The sequence below is a fragment of the Anabas testudineus genome, chromosome 3 (assembly GCF_900324465.2).
Source record: "Anabas testudineus chromosome 3, fAnaTes1.2, whole genome shotgun sequence".
Taxonomy (NCBI): domain Eukaryota; kingdom Metazoa; phylum Chordata; class Actinopteri; order Anabantiformes; family Anabantidae; genus Anabas; species Anabas testudineus.
Window position 1 is genome coordinate 15,032,291 of NC_046612.1, and position 19,475 is coordinate 15,051,765.

General features: G+C 41.2%; 1 protein-coding gene across 1 annotated transcript in view; it reads left to right on the forward strand.

Annotated features, from left to right (window-relative positions):
- Nucleotides 1-19,475, forward strand: part of neo1a (neogenin 1a) — a 128,859-nt gene that overhangs the window by 44,719 nt on the left and 64,665 nt on the right. Inside the window, 1 exon segment of the mRNA XM_026378300.2 lies at nucleotides 2,985-3,308. Coding sequence (XP_026234085.1) covers nucleotides 2,985-3,308 — 324 coding nt within the window.

Sequence of the window (19,475 nt, forward strand, 5' to 3'; positions counted from 1 at the left end):
AGAACCACTTGCTTCCAGTTAATTGTTGTAGATAAAAAGAACCGACCTTCCTTCTGAGATGTTGAATATATTGTCCCTATTTACCCTGCCTGCTTGTTTTCAGGCAGCTTGAGCTCGTTAAACTTTTAATACTAAGAACAGACTTTGAATTTGTGCAACATTTTTTGCACATGAATTTCTAGCTTCTTCTTTCTTTTAAAATATCTTATTTATCTTCTTATTCTTATTATTGAAGTTCACACACCTATATTGATTAGTGCCATTAGAAATGACTTTATGTATTCTTTGATGTTTTTGCCTTACTGGTATCGCTGCATGCTCCAAAAATGGAAATAATACGAATGCATTTTAGGATATGACGTAACTCTTCATCAAAATATTTGTTTAGTCTGCACGGAGTGGGTTCAGCACTGATTATGCACTATCACCTTCCTTTTTTTATTGGAGTTTGGACTTTGGTCACTATCAGTGGGATCGTTGTTGCTTTGCTTTCTTGGTGTGTTTGTTTATCTGTCTGCAGTTTCACTACTTTGACTACTACTGGTATTAATAGTATTTAAGAGAAATTATTCCAAATGGAGATGATGTGGATGTTGTAAAAAAAAAATAAAGTAATTGGACAGTAGCTTAGCAATACACAGTCTTTTAGGCTGCCATCAGCCTTTGCACTGCCTGGTTTATCCCCATCTCCAGTCCAATCTTCTTCCCCTGCCCTGACAGTGGATGTTGTGTCTGCAGCTGAAAGCAGATGGTTCGCCATTTTGTCCAACAGTAGAGCTGAAGCTAAGCCCTCCCCTACTGCTCCTATGATAAAAAGGGATAAAAAGCTGCTAAAGGCAGCTGTTTTGGCTCTGATAGGATGCCGCAGGACCTTCAAGCCCATTCACATTTCTCCTCAGATAAAGGGTGGACGAAGATGGTCTTTTGACTGGAAAGGAGCCAGCCAGGCTTGGGCATCGAAGCTCTTCCCAACCCACACACCCACTGTTCCAGCAGCGTAAAGCAGAGATGATTAAGCATGCCATGATGCCTCTGGTCCGCAGGAGTGACAAATTCCCCCCACTGCCACTCCACTCTGGTCTCTCTCCATCTGTCACATACACCATCAGTAAAATATATTTGCTGCCCAATATGTACACCGGGCGGCTCTGAAGTTATTGATTTCCTGAAATCAGCTGCTTACTGCAGTCTAATGTCAAACCACTCGCTTACTGTTAAGAGATACAGTTGAAAATGTGTTGTGGCTGTGTGATATCACTTTCCTTCCTACTGTTTATTCACTTAATTTTACTTCTGCCTGAAGGGATTAGCAAAAAAAATATTGTATATTGGGGCACAAGGTGGTGTTTGCATTAGCGCATTTAATGAACCTCTCTTGGTATCCTGACTTGTTGCTTTAGTTGCATCCCGTCTGCAGCTGCACATTTCTTACGCTTAAATCAAATTTAGTTTATTGCAAAAACCTTTAAATTCTGTAAAACCATCCCTGTTGCAGCCATAAGATACGATAAGTAAATCATCAGTGAAGAAAAGAAATCGGCCCATAACTGTTCATTCAGGCTGTTCTTTCCTCTTTGTCTACACTTGTCTCGAAAATTAGTGAATTCATGTGAAGACAATTGCACAGCTTAGTTGGACTGTCATGTTGTCTTACATTTATTCCCTAATGTGAAAGTGGAAAATATCTATTTAATTCAGTCATTTTCTGCAGCGTTTTGATTTAATTGTTTGCGCTTTCAAGAGAACTAAGTGCACTGAGGACAAGCAGCCATATTGCCATCGTAATGGGCCATGCATTATATTGCTTCTCACTGCATCTCACACTGGGGACTTGATGCCGCAAGGTAGAGAAATTACCTCCTAGTAGTTAAATAGCCGAACCATTGACATAGCATCTCTCTTTCTCTTAGATTTTCTGTCTTCCTCTCATTCTCTCTTTCTGCTCTCGTGCTCCCCTGGAGATGTGCCATTTCCTTGGAAGAGATCAGGCATATTTTAAACTGCATTTAACATTCAGCCACTTATTTCACTCCATTCATTGCATTATTAAAATACCTTCATACCCTCTTAATTATTTTTCTAGCTCTACCCCATCCCTGCAGAACTGATAATTGGTGTTATTTATGTAAACAATACCTCCGTGTGACTATTTCTCTTGTTGGATTTCTTGAATAATGGATGAGGATAAATGCAAAGCAATTGCACTTAGTCTGACTTTGGCACTCTCCGTGTCAGTGCGATGTTGCCATTTATGCTCAGGGAAAGAAAATGGCAACCGTGTTCCAAAGTGTTTACTCCTTCACTGCACACTCTACTTATAATAAAGCAAGACGTGATATTAACTTGCCAGGGAGGCTAGACTGGGTTAAATTTATCAGTTCCTCTCGTCCAATTCCAGTGGGGCCTGTGGTTTCAAAATGAAAAGGCTCTTGGAGTCTCTGAGATTGACTGAGGCACAGTGGCTGAAAAGACAGAATGAACAAAAAGATGTTTTGCTTCAGGGACATTTCACTGAGTGTTCGGGTCACTGTAGTGTCCTTTCAGCTCCGAACATTTTGTGTGACTGAGTTTTAAAATGTGCCCTTGAAGCTGATGACGTCAGGGAGACGTGATTTCACAGTTTCTTGCCATGTGGTCGAACTCAGAAAGCAGTCAATAGTCTCACGTGTTTCAGATTAATAGTCAACATACTGTATTCTAGCGTTCATGAACTACAGAATTAACGCTTGTTTTTTTGTTTTTTTTAAATTGATGGAACCCATCTGTTTGAGCAGTTATGTTATTTAATCAGTTAACGCATCTCATCAGGTCATGAAAAAGCTTTTCAGACAGCATTTGCAGCAAGCAAATTGCTTCATTTGTGCTGGTGCAAAGCAGTTATAGTAGTTCTGCTATGTTGGTCCTGTTTTAAAACAATACGTAGCATCTTTGTGTAGAGCATCAACTAAGATGTCTTCTCTCTCCTTTTACCTTTCGTCCTCTAGGTTCATCAGCTCAGCCCTTCAGCCCCTTTTGGTTCACAGTGGAGCCCCAGGACACACTGGCCATTCGGGGCAACGCGGCACTCCTCAACTGCTCGGCCCACAGCGACGCGGCCACACCGGCACGCATAGAGTGGAAGAAAGACGGCACCTTCATGAGCCTGGTTTCAGATGAGAGGCGACGCATACTTCCTGATGGCTCTCTGTTCTTTACCCACGTGGTCCATTCTAAGCACAACAAGCCCGACGAGGGCACCTACCAGTGCGTAGCCACTATCGACAACCTGGGATCCATTTCCAGCCACACGGCACGCCTCTCTGTAGCAGGTAAGCTCTGCTGTATTTAAGAACTTTGTTTACTGCTACATTTTCACCATATTGCATTAGAAAAGTACCATTGAAAGAACAACTCTAGATCTTGTGGTTGCTTTGTTACAAGTTCTCATTCTTACGTTAAGAAACACTTCACTGAGTACAAAAGTACATTGTTCAATGTAAATGTCTTTCCTTGAAATGTAAATTTGCTGAAAATAGCTACCCAGCACCTGTAGGTGTGAACATGTTTCTCAGTTGTTTTCCCTTATTGAATGTATTTTGTCCTTGAATTGCTCAGCTACTTGTACATTCTCACCTCGCTGCAACCTGAGCACATTGTCCTACTGGATAAATGCCTGTAAACGGCACCGCTTGTGTAGTGCTAGTCCTACAATGTGACCTCGGTGTGAGAACAGCAAGTTGCATTGGATTATTAGGTGCTTTGACTTGAGTTGTACCCCAAAATTCAATTTGCAGCTGGAGGAGTCACAGAACGCTTCTACTGTGCGCTTTCTGCTCAGCAGCACTCTGCCAGATTTTAAGGCGCTTGAGAGAGACCTCTTGTTGACAATGGGATAGTACAGCATAAGCCTCTTGAATACTGAGTGCCTGCGTGGAGATGCTGTCTGACTGAGATTCTGTTTCTTATAGGCTTTTGAATTACAAGTTAATGAGGCAGTACGTTACCGCTGGAGAGATTGAGAAGATTTTTCCTTTCTCGGTTGTGTAACAGCATGATGGTACCTCAGACGCTACTTTTCTCCACAAACGTAGATGCATTCAATATCATCGCAGTATATCAATATGTGTTAATAAAAAAAAAAACAGCAAGTGGGAAAACGAAAGGTCTGATATTTATATTTCCAGCTTTGATGACACGTATGAGTCAGGCATTTAAATGTCTAATTAATTAGTTTCTTTGCAGCTAGCTAATTCCAATTAAAAAACATTTAAAAAATATTTTCAATTGGGGTTTGGTGAACATATGTTTACTGTATGTGCTTCTGTATGGCAGCTTCACTTTCTTCATTTCCAGCAGCTCCAGAAACGTGTGATCAGTCTGCTGTAAAAACAATTTAATTCTTCATATTAACACACACTTTGGCCATTTTCAGCCCTTTTCACAAGTTATCTTAATGTTGATGTGACGGTAGATCATTAGTGTCTGGCTTTGGGTTTGTAGCTTTCATGGCTTGTTCTTACTCTGCTGGGCCACTTGGTCACCATGGCAACTCTCCCGACCTTAATCAAAAACAGATTCACTGTCGGCGCACACAGAGGAAACGGAAACAAGACAGGAGTTACTGTGTTCAATTTTCTATTTATATTATTACAATAAAACACTCTGTCCCAGCGTTTCACCGATACTTGTTCCTAAAGCTGCACAAGCTGCTTTGCTCTCAGACAGCCTCATAGTCGGTGTGAACTGCTGGGTCAACCTTGATGGGATGTTTGATGCAGTCAATTTCTACTTGAAATGTAGAGTAGGTGAACTCTTATCAGCTGTTATAGGCACAGACACACACAGACACACACCGATACAATGTCTCCATGAACATTAATAGGCATAAAAGCTTCAGCCACAGTGCAAGTGCATACACACACGTATGTGTTGAGCACATTAAGTTATTGCATTTACCTACACACGTACACAACCACTGATGTATCTCCAGCTGGCTGGCAGGTGGCCAATAAAAAGGTTAATTGCAGTGTAGAGCGAGCAGGCCATTAGGCCGCCATCAGACCCAAGAATGATGGTGCAGGCGGAGGCGGAGTGGGCGTGACCTCTCGGATTTAATGATAGAATGAGTCACGGATGGCTTGCATGGCAGGGAGCATGTCTGACAAATATGGGGATGATACCTGGGATTGATTGTTATGCGACGTGCGGTTCATTCTTCTTCAGGAAGCCCCTGCACTTCCACATGACTCCGCCATCACCATCAAAACCACAACAATTTCCTCCTCAGCTTCACCTTTTTACCCCACCAGACCCCTGCTCTCTTCTGAGCTGAGTATTACAGGTCATAGAACTACGCAGCACAGTATGTCAGCAGGATCTAGTCTCAAATTAGTTTGTTGTTGTTTGTAGTAATTAAGAAAATGTATCTGCAGCTATTTTGATAATTGATTATTAGTTTTAGATGGCACCAGGTTCTCAGATGTTTCTTTTATTCACATTTAATTATAGTAAATTGAATATTGTTGAAGGCATGACCTTGGAGTCCAGGAAACTGAGATGATCAAATATGAGCGTTAAGTGTAAAATATCAAATCTCTGTATAAAAGGATATCACATTTGAAGTTACATTCATTTGGTAACATTTCTCTCTGCTTGGTGTTTCCTCTTCACTCGTCCTTTGTCATCCAGTCTGCATCCGTGTGTTTTAGCCTGTGTGTGTGTGTGTGTGTGTGTGTGTGTGTGTGTGTGTGCGCGCAGTCACAACAAGCAACCACCGTGGAAACACAACCAGACTCAGGAACCCAACCTTATGCATTCAGTTTGCGTCTCTGTAAGAGAAAAGGAGAGGGACAGAAGTGATGGGGCAGACAGCGCTGAGCGGTAAACAGCAGTGATAGCCAGGACACAGAGCGAGATGCAAGTAATGAGAAATCCCATCTTAACTGTCTGCTGTTCTCCCACACAGCAGTTCCCCCCTCCCATCGGGACACTTTGAACTCAGCCCTCTGGAAGAATTGCTCGAGGTTAACCCCACCTCACTGCTACTTAACAGGGAAACCCCCAAACGAGAAGATAGAGAATTCATTTTGCCCCTTTTCTCTCTCTCTCTCTCTCTCTCTTCCTCTATCTTGCAGTCTCTTTGTTTCCTTTGTGACCTCTTCATATGTAGATGAGGTCGTTCTTTATTCAAATATATTACCTTCTAGGTTTTTGTCCTATCTGTTCCTCTCTGTTTTTCCTGCTGCCTCTTCCTCTCGCCTATATAGGCTACTGGGGAACATAAAGATAACCAAAGTCACTTTGCTTTGATATCACATTTCTCTGTAATCTTATTTCTCCTTCCCACAGTAGTAGAAAATATAAAGTGAACGCTTTGTGTGTCATGTGTGTCGACTCATATTTAAACATGCTCATCCTTTGATAGAGTCGGCTGCCCTTTGAAGGATTTAGGGGTGTCGGCAGTTTTTTTAATCCCTTTTTTGATGTATGTTAATGTGTTTGGGTGACGGGCGTCGCACCCCCAAGGACATGACAGCCTGAAAATCTGAAAAAGGATGATTGCGTCACTGTTGCATTGGTAGCGCTTTGTTGCTTTGTCAGAGACACTTTGTTGGGCTTACAGTTGATTAATTAATTTGGCATCTTTATGCCAAATATTATGTTTTGACTACATAAAATGGATGTCAGACATGAAAGGATAAAAGATACAGGTTGATATTGTTAGTAGGGAGTTTCAGTAAATTGTTCTATAAGTATCTAGCATGGCTACACATTCAGTGTAATCAGATACTCATTTCAGTAACTCAGAATAAATGTAAATGCTGCCAAATGTAGTTTAATATCTGTACTGTTATTATTGGCATGCAATCACACACAGGATTACAAAATACTGACACAGGATGTTGTTACATATATTGGTCCTGTCAGCATCAACAGCCCAGGAAGTTAATGCTGTTGTGCTTCTTACATTCATCTGATTTCAGAAATGTCACGTATACAAAAAGAATCATTGTCTTTATCCGCTTATGCACTTAAGAGGGACAACAGAGAAAAAGAAACAGAATTTCTGGGCCTTAGAGTATTTATTTTTTTCCTAACAGGGTTTTTTCGTTTTGGCTGCAATGCAGCACGATGAAACAAGATTGTTACTTGGAGCTGTGTCAATTATTCAGGCCACTCCAACAAAAACTGAAATGAAAAGAAAAGTGAGTAAATGAAGTCTCCTTCCACAAGTGAACAGTAAAATATGAAATTCAGACAATTTACAAAGAAAATGGTCACTGCATAGATATTGTTTCAGCATCATCAATATATAATTATAATTATTATATTTCACACAGTTGATGTGATAGTGGCAATATTATGCTTAATTGCTACCATGCTGACCAAGGTCGAAAACGTGTGCTGTGCTACACATCTGTTATTTTAGCGTTTAGCTCCGTAAATTAGGTGTGCCACATTGTACCATAACACACAGGTCACCTGTTGGTTTCATAACATAATTCATGAGCCATGTAATAAAATACCTAATACAAAAGTGCATCTATCTCGTCCACCAGGTACAGATGGAACAGCACCGTCCTACATCCCTTCACGTCCATGTGTAACATGGACACCAAGCTTTAAAAAAGTATATACTGTACTGTATGTGACATCAGAACATGAAAAGATGATATGACCCCTTTAGAAGCTGATCTGGTTCCAACTCCACACGGAGATGGTGCCTAATCAGACGATGTCTAACCAATCGCACACACTAGCTCGTCTTGAGCTGAAGACTGAACAGTTCACTGAGCTGTAAGCATTCATCCTACTCATGTTTAGTCATCCCTCTAGTCTCTGGTATCTTTCTAACTTCATTTCTCACTCTCTTCCTCTTACTTTCTATATCTTTTCTCACTGAATCAACTTCCTGTCCTTTCTTTATACCCTCTTTACTACCACTCTCAGCCCTCCATTTTCTGTTTATTATCCTTTCTGCCATCCGCCTCTCCACTGATCACACACACCCACAACCACAACCACACACACACACCCTTACGTTCACGCGTTTTGCACTTTCACAGTGACTGCACCCAAGTCATAAAGTGCCAAAATGGCAAACAGTAATAAATCTCATAAACAACAAAAACCATCTCCCTCATTCTCAAAGGAACCCCCAGAAAGAAATACACCAACCATGTCCTTTTAAAACATGTAATCTTTAGTTTGTGAGTGTGTGGATGTGTTGACTATGTCCACAACAAGCTGGCTGAATTAAAAAAGGTAACCTCTTCCTGTCCTGTTACTGTTGTCAGCTGCAGTTGATATTCTTCAGATCCAAACTCTGGGATTAACATGGTTATGTGTATTTTTAATACCTGTACAGTTGGTCACACAGTGCAGGTGTCTTTAATCTGCATTTATAAGCATAAACAATTGATATGATCTATCGGCTGCCGCATCACAGGAATTGTTGCTCGACTTGGATAACAGGTCCCACTTATGAGCCGTGAACAAATCACTGTGTTATGCGCGTTATGCTTATTTTGTTATCTGACAACAGAATCAACTAAGAACAAATAAGTTCCGTTAATAATACACACTATACTGCACATTATTGTGGAAAGCAAGAGGCAGCTGAATGGAGGTTTAACTTGCTGAGACCAAGCACATAATCACATTTACAACATGCACTTTGGTGCAGACATTGCTTAAAGACAAGCCCATGAATGTGTGCATATGGCCAGGTGTAGGTGCTGCGCACTGGGGTCGTTGCCATGACGAATAGCTCTGACCTGGAAGCAGGGTTGGGGTCACAGCAGTATTTCATCACCCTGATTTCCATCTGTCTCTGGCACACGTGAGGAGGGATGGAGGATGACAAGATGGGAATGGCTGTGGATAAAACAAAGAGAATCCTACACTCACTCCGAACTTGATGATATGTTGAAAACTAAAAACATGTATTTGAGCCGTTGTGTTCAGTTGCATAAGATGTTGAAGGAGACAGAAACAGGATTTTCAAACGCCAAGTTTGTACAGAGAAAATATGACGTGGGTTTGAGGATGGGGCTCCATCTTTTTTCCTCTCTGGACGACAGCAGGAGAGAAGTGTCGACAGGGAGTCTGTTGGGGCTGGAGGTAGATGACAGCCTGCATTTTACGTGTATTCACTGACTGATTAGGTCCTCTGGGTAGGTGGAGAGCCTGATGGAGACGGCCCTATCTCTACTCTCCAGACACCTCTGTGCCTTGTGTGTGTGTGTGTGTGTGAGTGTGTGTGGGAATGCCCACCCATGTCTTTTAATTGTCTCTGTATGTTTCTAGACTTTTAGTGAATGTGGGATGTCGTCTTTCAACATTATTCAGGTTGTAATATTAAATGTGTTTCTACATGACTTAAACTGTTGGTTTGGAAGTTTTTGTTCGTGGCCAATATTACCTCTGAAATCCAATGGGTGATGAAATAGGAAAACAATTAATTGTTGACAATTAATACAACCCTATATGTATATATTAAATTATATATTATATATGTATATAATAGTGGGCAGTACCGTATATTGTCACTGTATAGGATTTATATTCTTCATGTGGTTGCCAAAGATGAATGTAAAGACTGTGATCAACAATCATGTGAAATTATCATTTTATAATAGTTATGGCTAAAAGGTTCAGAAATGGCCAGTGTTAACCATGTAGCAGTAAAGGTAAGCAAGTTTGTGTGATGTAGTAGGGTTGGTTAAATGCCACGACAGCTTCAAGCAGGAACCAGACTAATCACCCATTAAACTGATTCTTTAACTGCATCATGTCTAGTGTAATTTCATATCTTAAGAGTTTTCTAGGTTTATATGGGGTTTGTTAAAGTGCCTGTGCTGGCTTATGTGCTATGTGTCTATGTTTAAGAAATCCAAGTACTGGAGGAAGCTGCTTTAGGATTTTAAAATGAAGGGACACTGTCCAATTGAACTCAGACCCTTTTCCATTTTTCTGTACTATGCTTGAGCTGCTGCAATTAGTGTGTTCTAATGAGAGTGATTATTGACTGCTGCAGTCAGCAGATGAAGATAAACTCTTGGTGCATAATGACTTCCTTGTCTCGCTGTACTCTTGTTTTTTTTGTTTTTTTTTTTAAGCTCCATACCATACCTCCACTCCCCAACCTCCTGAACTTCTGTTCACTACAGTACACAGTCCCAGTATGTGTGAGGTTTCTGCACACTAAGACAATTTTTCATCGCTTAAGGCTCTCCACACAACCTCAGAGATTTCCCTTAAATGCGCTCATTTTCACTTCAGACCCAAAGGATGGAGTCACAGCATCAGTAAGAATTTGGCTGCTAGCATGACATGTTAATCAGCTCGAGTATTTTGTACTTTATAAATGCCTTGCTGCCATCTGTTCTAAAATATCCACTTACACGTGAGTAGCATAATTTTGGGGTCTAATACAATTTTGAATTGCCCTCAGCATCTGCAGTTAATATATGAGATTTTCTCCAAATATTGACACATTCTCCACATTCTACTAAAATAATCCAGTAAAGATATCAACACATTAAATAAACCAGCCATGTGGAATAAACAATCAGGACTTAACCATAAAAAAACACAAAGATCTTCCCCAACAAGTGGAAATTAGGAACTTTGCACACATGGATCATTTACAACTTGGAGTAAAATGAAGCCATTAGTCAGTGATTCACTGCTCTGCAGTCAAACCTGAAATTTTCCACAGCCTTCTCCAGTCTGCCGGATTCCTGTTCTTCACAGTCTTGAACACAATTGCATGATAATGATGTTGTGCCATTGTGTTTTGGCAAAGACTGAATGTAATGTTCGCTAAATAATCTGAAGGAGAGTAGTTTCCACTGAATTATGCGGATCTTAACAAATTACTTGTGCCATTCTGACTTTAACCTGAATAGCATTTAATTTGGGGCTGGTGGAATGGTTGGGTTAGTGGTTAAGCAAAGCTGCTTTTCAGTTCCACAAACCAAGGTTCATTATCCAGTCCTGCCCTAAGGACATAAGGTCAGTGCTCTCTTTAGTAGACCTCTCAGGGTGGATATTCATGGAAACATTCACACACACACACACACACAGTTTTACTACCTGGAGAGAGCCTTATTCAAAGTGGTGAAAAGTTTTTGCAGCAGACAATCTATCACTCTTGGTACTTAAAATGCATAAATACATTTAAGTTTCTCTCAATTTGCATAAAAAGGAGCTACACTGCACTTGAGAGAATTCTGTTTATCATCTCCTCTCTCATTGACATTCCTTGTCCATGTTTCCTTCCTAGCAGTTCTACAGATAGAGATACCTGTGCTGTTACAGACCAATATGCTCATTCACAGCATCCTTTCATCTCCCAGCGTCGGTCCAGGCATGCATGCATGAGGCCGTTTTGGATTTTCATATTTAAATGTCCCCATGTTTCAAAGCTAAATTGGGCTTCATAGGGCTTTTGAACCCTGAAAGAGTTGACGCTCACTGTTTTTTTTTTTTTTTTTTGGTGGCTCCCATGCCTCAGGGAGAGCTTTTCAAACAGACCTCTGTTCATCAGACACGCAGGGTGGGAAGAAAAGTGAGGCTGAGTGGGTAAATTTTTTATTCCAGATTGATACAGTCCACCTAGCCTTGATTTTTGATATTCAAGGCCACCAGACTCGACATCTGTTCTGTGAAAAGATTTTACAGAGATTAGTTTCACAAAAAGGAAAAAATACATTCCTATACTGATGATCCCCTTTGTCCTCAAGTCATCCATTCTTTTGGTTGATTTCTGAACCACAGTGACAAGCACATCATATTTTTTATGTGAGACGTCCTTTAAAAGATGAAGGATAAAAAAATGTGTGATTCCAGAGTGACAGATTTGGGATTTATTTTGCAGCTCTAAATAAAATATGTTCAATACTGTAAATAAAATATGTTTGAAATGCATATTTTACTCTACTTGGCTTGAATAGGGGGCAACAGTGAGTGTTTCTTTGCATATTCGGCTCACTGAAAGGAACGCCTCATCTTGGCGTGTACAGAAGAAACCAAAGTGTGAAGTGCTCAGTCGGTGTGCATCTTTGCATCCTGGATTTTTTTTTATGCTTTAGAGACCAATGTTATTTATAGATTAACTGTTTTTTTTGTTTTTTTGTTTTTTTTTGCACCATCTGTGTAGGTTTCTATAAGCATTGAGGACATTATGATGGCACTAGAGGGGTGGGGCTTTGCACTGAAAGAGACATGTTCAAGGTGTGAGAGGCGACGCCTCCGAAACATTTATCTCTGCTACAACTCGGTGCATATCCCACACGCTCTCTTTCAGGCGACTGGATTTTTCCAAAATGCTTTTTTAAGCTGGTGGGAAAAGAAGGAGGAGCATTTATTTTTCCAGTTCCCCATTTTCCTTAATGATGGTTGATTCAATATATTTTCTTTTGTGACAAACAAAATGCTTTTTATCCCAGGACAGACAGCCCTTAATGGATTTTGTTGCTTTTAGGGTGAGGGTGGAAGAGGGTGGATGAATGGGTGGTGCTGCTTGCCAGGTATTCCTATATGATCTGCAGACAGACAGGGGATGAAAATAAAAGCTGGGAATAAAAGCTTGGGCACCATATGTGTTCCTCATCTGGACTTGAGACTGGGGATCTGTTGGAGCCTGCTCGGACCTGTTTAAGCACAGACTCTGTCTTTATGTGCAGGAGAATGACATGTGATGCAGACGGGACTTGTGTGAGCAAGAGCTAAGTGTGAAAAAGGAGAAGGTGACAAACAAGGAAGATGGCGAGCAAAAAAAGTGATGTGTTATTTCAACGCACCAGCTTTTGTAGGGAAAGTAAATGTAAAGAAACTGTGAAAGGGTTCATGAGTGTGTCTGTAGTGTGTCTCCTCGACAGAGCTACCCCGAACTCCATTTATTATCATTAATTATTAACCTTTATTTTACCAGGAAGAACTCATTGGGAATAAGAATTTTTGCATGAGTGTGCTGGCCAAGACAGACAGGAACACAGCGCTTCAGACGAACGGCATAAACATACCTGCAAATGTATCACGTATAGACATATCCACGTCTAGGGGCTGCATTCAGATGTCTCATCTCCTCACAATGTAGCACCTTCACAGCTCCTTGATTGGTGGATGCAAACTGAGCGGAGGTGTTTAGGGATTTGGGGTTTTGTGTGTGTCTCACACATGCGTGATTTCAGGGCGGCGAGCAGGCGTTTGACTCACTGAGTTGAGTCTGATGAGGCCTGATTGATGATTAAAAAAATAAAGGCTTGCAGCGTTCGAATAGAGACTCCCTGCTGTTAGTGTTGATGTGTGGTATTATGGAACTGCCTTTTGTACAACTGACTGCTTCCTGTATCAGAGTGGTGGGCTGTGTATGCGCATTATTCCAAGCTGTAGAATAACTCCAAGGTCAGTGATGAGTATCTCCCCTATTGTTTATTCTCACACACACACACACACACACACACACACACACACACACACACACACACACACACACACACACACACAGGCAGACAGAGGAGGCAAAGCAGCACTACAACAGCATGCTTTTATTCTACACACTGACAACACTTCTGCTTTTATCTTCCCTCTTCCTCACCTTTTAGCTTCCTTTCGCCTCTGCACGCACTGCATTTAAACACTCAGGTCTCAATTCGTGCTACACTTACAACCAGGCAACATAAAGCAAACGTAGCTCCAGCTATTGCTTCAAAGCATTTGTCTTTGATGTTTGGGATATATGTATTAAATATTGGGCAACCTTGTGCCTTAGAGGACAGAAAAATGCCTACCAATTTGTTTCAGGGACACATGGATTGCACAGGCACAGCCAGGCACACATTATCTTAGTAGTCAGGCAAATGCTCAAGAACAAATCTTTAAAAGTTTTCTTTGTTGTCCATGTAGAAAAACACAGACATAAAGTTAAGACTCATCAGAGTTTGGATTTTGTAGTCGTTTGGCTTAGCATCTGCTCTATTTGAAGGTAACGCACTGCTGATTGTCTGGAGTAATAATGGCTAATGCCACACAGTCAGACTGTCCAGATGTTCTAGAGATCTGTTGCCTCCTTTTCCATTAGGGTGGAGTTATTGATTAAATTGTTACTTTGTCTTCCTCCCTCCGCCTGATATGATCCTTTCTGTACTTCTGCTTCGCTTTCCACTGTTTGCTATTTGGAGAAAAGCTGCTACTGCACATTTGCCCTCAGTAAACATATTCATTTCCTGCTTACACATTTAATTAAGCAAAATAAACAGTGTATCTATTAGTAGTGTAGGCCAGTGAAAGTATAAGTGCTGCACGTTGCATGATCCTTATTCAAATACATATCTTTCCCTCCTGTAGCCTACTCAGTATGTGCTGTGTGTTGCGCTGTATTTGATGTCTGTGTTTGCTGTGGTTTGTTTAGTTTGTATTATACATGGCATCTGCATCTTCCCAGACGTGGCTAATGAACTTTGAAACTGTGCTGTGTTTTTTGTCTACATGGAGAGATTGGTCTTCCCATCATGTCAGATCCCTTGCTGAAATGTGAGCAGCTGTACTTGGCCTGTTATTGAGGCTCACTGGAGCATTTCGGAAAGATGTTTACATGAACGTGGAAAACAGGAAAAGAATCAACCCCGACAGTAACAAGCAATCAGCTCTCGTCACTGATAGTATTCAACTACTAAACTATATAATTTATTCTGGCTTATCGGCGCCTAAGTAACACCGTTTTTTAATCATTCCTTTCTTTCTTTCTTTTCTCTATTAAATTTCCGCCTTTAGCTTCTCAGACATGATTAAACTCCAGCAGTCTATCACTCAGATTTAAAGGTTCTCCATTCTTTTCATTAAACTTGAGCCTGTCACCAAAACGAGAGTAGTAGTAGTAGTTAGCACGAGTGTGGAGGAGGAATGGAGGCCTTCTTATGGATGTTAATATGTCGCACAGTCACACCTCTCAGTGAGCTAAACGATGATGAATGCGCCTGGTTGTGTTGAGTGGCGTGTCATCCTGCGCTACAGCTGTGTCTTCACAAACATCTGCTTCTTCCAGGCTGCCAACCTAACTCATGTACAGTATACATACATGCAACTTCAGGAACTACACTGATGTATGTGTCTGCAGCACATTTCACTTTCAGCAATACCACAAACGCATGTTGGTATTTTTTTCTAAATAGCCTCTACAGATAACATATGTAACATACAATAGCATCGGCCATACTAATAAACTAAACTAACATAATGTGACTGTTTGTGCAAATGCTTGTACTCAATAGTCACTTCTAATATCAGCTATGCAGTTTTATTTTTGTTCTTACTCCACTTCCCTGGGGTAGACACACACTTACACTAACGATAGGTACTGAATTGTGCTGAATAATAAATCTGCTGAATGTTTTTAGTCTTTGACATTTGCATTTTGCTTTTACAGATCAATGGAGAATTAACAATGTGTCCTCTTTCATCATGATGATAAACTACAGGTCAGACTTGTGGTAAAATAAATAGATATACCTAGTAATGTTAGGGCTAACAAGAGAAGGTGCTCTGCTGTGGACTATTGGGGGAAGAATTCAAACTAAATGCTACCCTGCTGAGGTTGTAGTTATTCTTTCAGACCAGATCTTTGCTTTTCACTGTCTACAGCACATTCCACACGCTCTCCTTTTCCCCTTCTCTTCACTCTTTGCCCCTTACACCATCACTTTTGCTCTGGAAAATACTCGATTCTCTTCTGGCCCATCCTCCATCCATCTCATTTCCCTTCGAGCAGCACTTGCAAGACTTGAGCATAAACAGAGCAACAGGGCTGCCGATAGCATCTACAGATGTGCCGCCAACAGTCCCAGATAAGAACCAGCAGCAGCATGCCCCTCTCTAGCAAACAATAGAGCTCCCACAGAAATGTGTGGTGGGAAGATGGAAAGGAAAAGGGAGGGGTGATAGGATTGGGTGGGGACTGAATGAATGCAGTTCGGAGAGTAATGCAAGGAATGAGAAAGAGATAGCCCAGTGGCAGAGAAGAGGCTGAAAAATTGGAAGGAGAGATGCACGGTGCTTTCGGGAGGGAGGGGGTGAAGGAGAGAGGTTATCCCTTCATCTCATTATCTGTGTCCATCAACAGCAGGACAAGGGAGCGTTTGGAACCTTTATCTGGATGGTCTGTTGTAGTAGAGGGTGGAGGGGCCCTTCATTCCAGGGGAGGGGGCCTTAAGGAAACAAGCACTTGATGAAGGATGCGATGATGATGGCTAGCTATTGCGGTTTTATGTGGCACCTGTGTTAGATTTGATTGACATCTCCTTCGTAATCTCACAGGTGACTCCACTGACATCGGAGGGCGCTCTGTGGAGCTTCTCTCTACATCATCTCTTGCCTCTCACCTCCTCTCTCCTACCTCTCCCTGATAAGGGAGCGAGTGGATTTGCGGCCGTAGTGCCAACACATTTATCTGCACTTGGGTAATGGGAGCAGCCACTGCCACGGTCTCCCATGGCAACGACCTCTGCAGAAGGTTAGCCTCAAAATGGGCCAAGAATTAGCTAAATTCCCAGTGATAAAATAAACTACATCAACATGATTAAGGACCCTAATGTAATCACTATTGTCTGAGCTACAACTCAGTTACCTGTAATGAAAAGGGGCTCTCTTCCTCTAGATACTGTGGGGGCGTCAGCTTGGCTGGAGGTCTGAATGAACAGGTGAAACACACAAACTGAAGATCAGGCAGATCTGTGAAGCCGGTCATAGACAGACAGCCACATCCTCGGCTTTCACACAAGTACGCTGTGAAGATGGGCACACAGCTGATGTTGAATGTACAAACAGTCCAGTAGCGCTAAAACAGTTAGCCCAATAAATAATTGATTGTTTGCTGCTTTTCTCAGACTGTGATCGTAAACAGAATATCTTTTGGATGTCAGTCAGACATCACCTCATGTTCTGGGAAATTGTGATGGAAATGTTTGACAGTCTAAATGTTCGTAATGAGTAATGGAAAAAACAATATACAGCAGATAAAAATGATCTTTCTCATACGCCAATTACTTAATATCATTTAGAAAAATCATATATATATATATTTATGCTTTTATCTGCAAGGCCATGCTTCACAGTAACACCACGAAAACTGACAAAGGACTCCTGCTGTGTGGGTGCGGTTTCTGGCTGAGTGGATCGTAACAACTATTGACAGTTTTTGTCTGCAAGGAAAGGAGGCACTCCTCAGAAACATTTTGCCTGTTAGAGCAAGCACGCTCTGCATGTGTACGCAAGTCGTTTTTGTAGTTTGCATCTTTTTAGTAAATTATATTTGGAATAGGGGAATATGACACAGTACAGGCACTACTACTGCAATATTGATTTATCAGACATTTCATTTGCTGGGTTAGCAAAACAACTAATACTCTAAACAGTCTTTCAGTTTATTTTCCAGAAGACTTACTATATCACAATACACTGCATCTTGTGTCCTGTTGACAGAGGATTATATTTACATTCTTATATTTGTTGCCCTTTCCTAATGTAATCAGATCCCAAAGATTAAGGGTCTGCTTATCTTTGAATCCGCTATCTTTAAAATGCATTCATACATTTAACTACTAAACATGATTTAACATAAATAAAAAAATGCACAGTTAAGAAATTGAAACACACATTTTGAAAAGGGTCTCTGGGTTTTCCCTTTCATTGATGTTTCCATGGCAACTGACCAGGCCCTGTCATGTGTTTCTCTCCATCCATCACCATCCACGAGCTTCCTTGTAGTCTTTCTCTGTCTGTTCGTACAACAGACAATCACGAGCTGTCAGAGTGCAAACTGTGCCAGCAGCCTCATCCTGAGGTGTCACTTCCCATCTAGACACAGTTGATTGTGTGTGATTTCATTGTAGGCTGATCTGTTTTTTATTGCTTACTAGCATATACGCGTAGAAATTCAACAATCAGACCTGCAGGTTGTCAGACTGTGCGTAGTGAGGCTGGCTACTGATATTTGTCTGGGCCAGACATTTTCCCTGATTGCCTTCTAAAGCACACATTAGTTGCATAAAACAAAGCGAGAAATTGCTTCTGCAGAGAGTAAGAAACGTAGTAATCAGGTGGATGTGACTTCGGCATACTTCAGTTGTACTCTAAACAGCAGCTGCGCCTCAGGGCCCAGCCGCTGATAGTCATAAATGTTTAGAAGGATGTTCTATTCACAACATCTGGTCTGCACCCAGAGTGGTTTAGCAGATAAAATATCCCTCGCCTTGGTGAGAGTTAGCGGAGATGTTAAGATGTTAAGCCCCGCAGACTTGGTTTAACTTACTGAAAGGTGTCTGTTGGCTCAGGATCGGTGCTTTGAATGCACAAATGTCTCTAATAGGCTGTTTGCACCTTTGTTTCCAACAATGAAATGCTGTATTTTGTGTTACCGGCTGCCTCCTACCGCCATTGTCTTGGGGTTTTCATAATAGATGTTGAACAGTGTACTTGTGTGTCATTCTTGGACACAGGCTTTCTTCTAAGGCTTTTTACTGTAGTCTCTTAGGGCACGGTCTGGCTGCAAGGTCAGGATAAGCTTGTTCTGTCAAATCCTGCATCCAAGAGCATTTTTTTTTACAGCTCTGTAGATAAAATAAGAACAACTATCTGAGTCCTGCTCCTGTGGAACGCCACTCATTCATCTTCCATCTATCCTTCTGATGTGTGTACACAACATAGGTATTTCCGTGTTAGGGGGAGTGTGTGCTTTTGCGGTTGCCATTGTTCTGCACATGTATCAGAGTTCAAAAGTACCAACCTTGTCAAGCTACAGTCTTCACACTGACATGTTTTACTAACATGTTTGAATCTTTCAAAAGGTCTTTGGGAGTAAATAGTATTTTTAGCTCAGGTGTAAACTGGCGTCATTGTTAATTGTTTATTTTAACAGACAGCTGTTTGGATGCTGAAAACTAATTGATGTATGAAGTTGGACTATTTTAATGGTCCAACATCTCTTCTGTTATGGCAGTCACTCCCAGTCACTCCACCCTGTTGGTGAAAGAGACAAATATGTTATGATGGCAGCCAGACTGTGCATTTCATCATTTCCTCGGCGTGTCAGGCTTGTCAGGGTTCATACATGATGAAGTGCCTCAGTGACTTCTTTATTAGACTCCAACATAGTCATTAATTAATCCTGTTTACCTTCTTGTCAATCTGGGGAGCCCTCCCACCTGTCAGCCCCTGGCAAGATAAAGGTTGCTGTTACCTGTTCTTTTTTAAACTCGGGAGCGAGTGAGAAACATCAGCAAGCATCTTTTCCAACACTGACAGGACCTTCAAAGTTTATGTTTTCCCCACTTCTCTTGGGTTTGTTTAATATGAAAGGTGTGAACTCCTTTTTTCTCCTAGCTGATTGTACATCTTTGAACTTACAAGCCTATATGTATTTTTAGATGAACACCCACAGTTTCTCAGATTAATTGAGGAATATGCATTTATTATATCTATATTTTTGACCACGT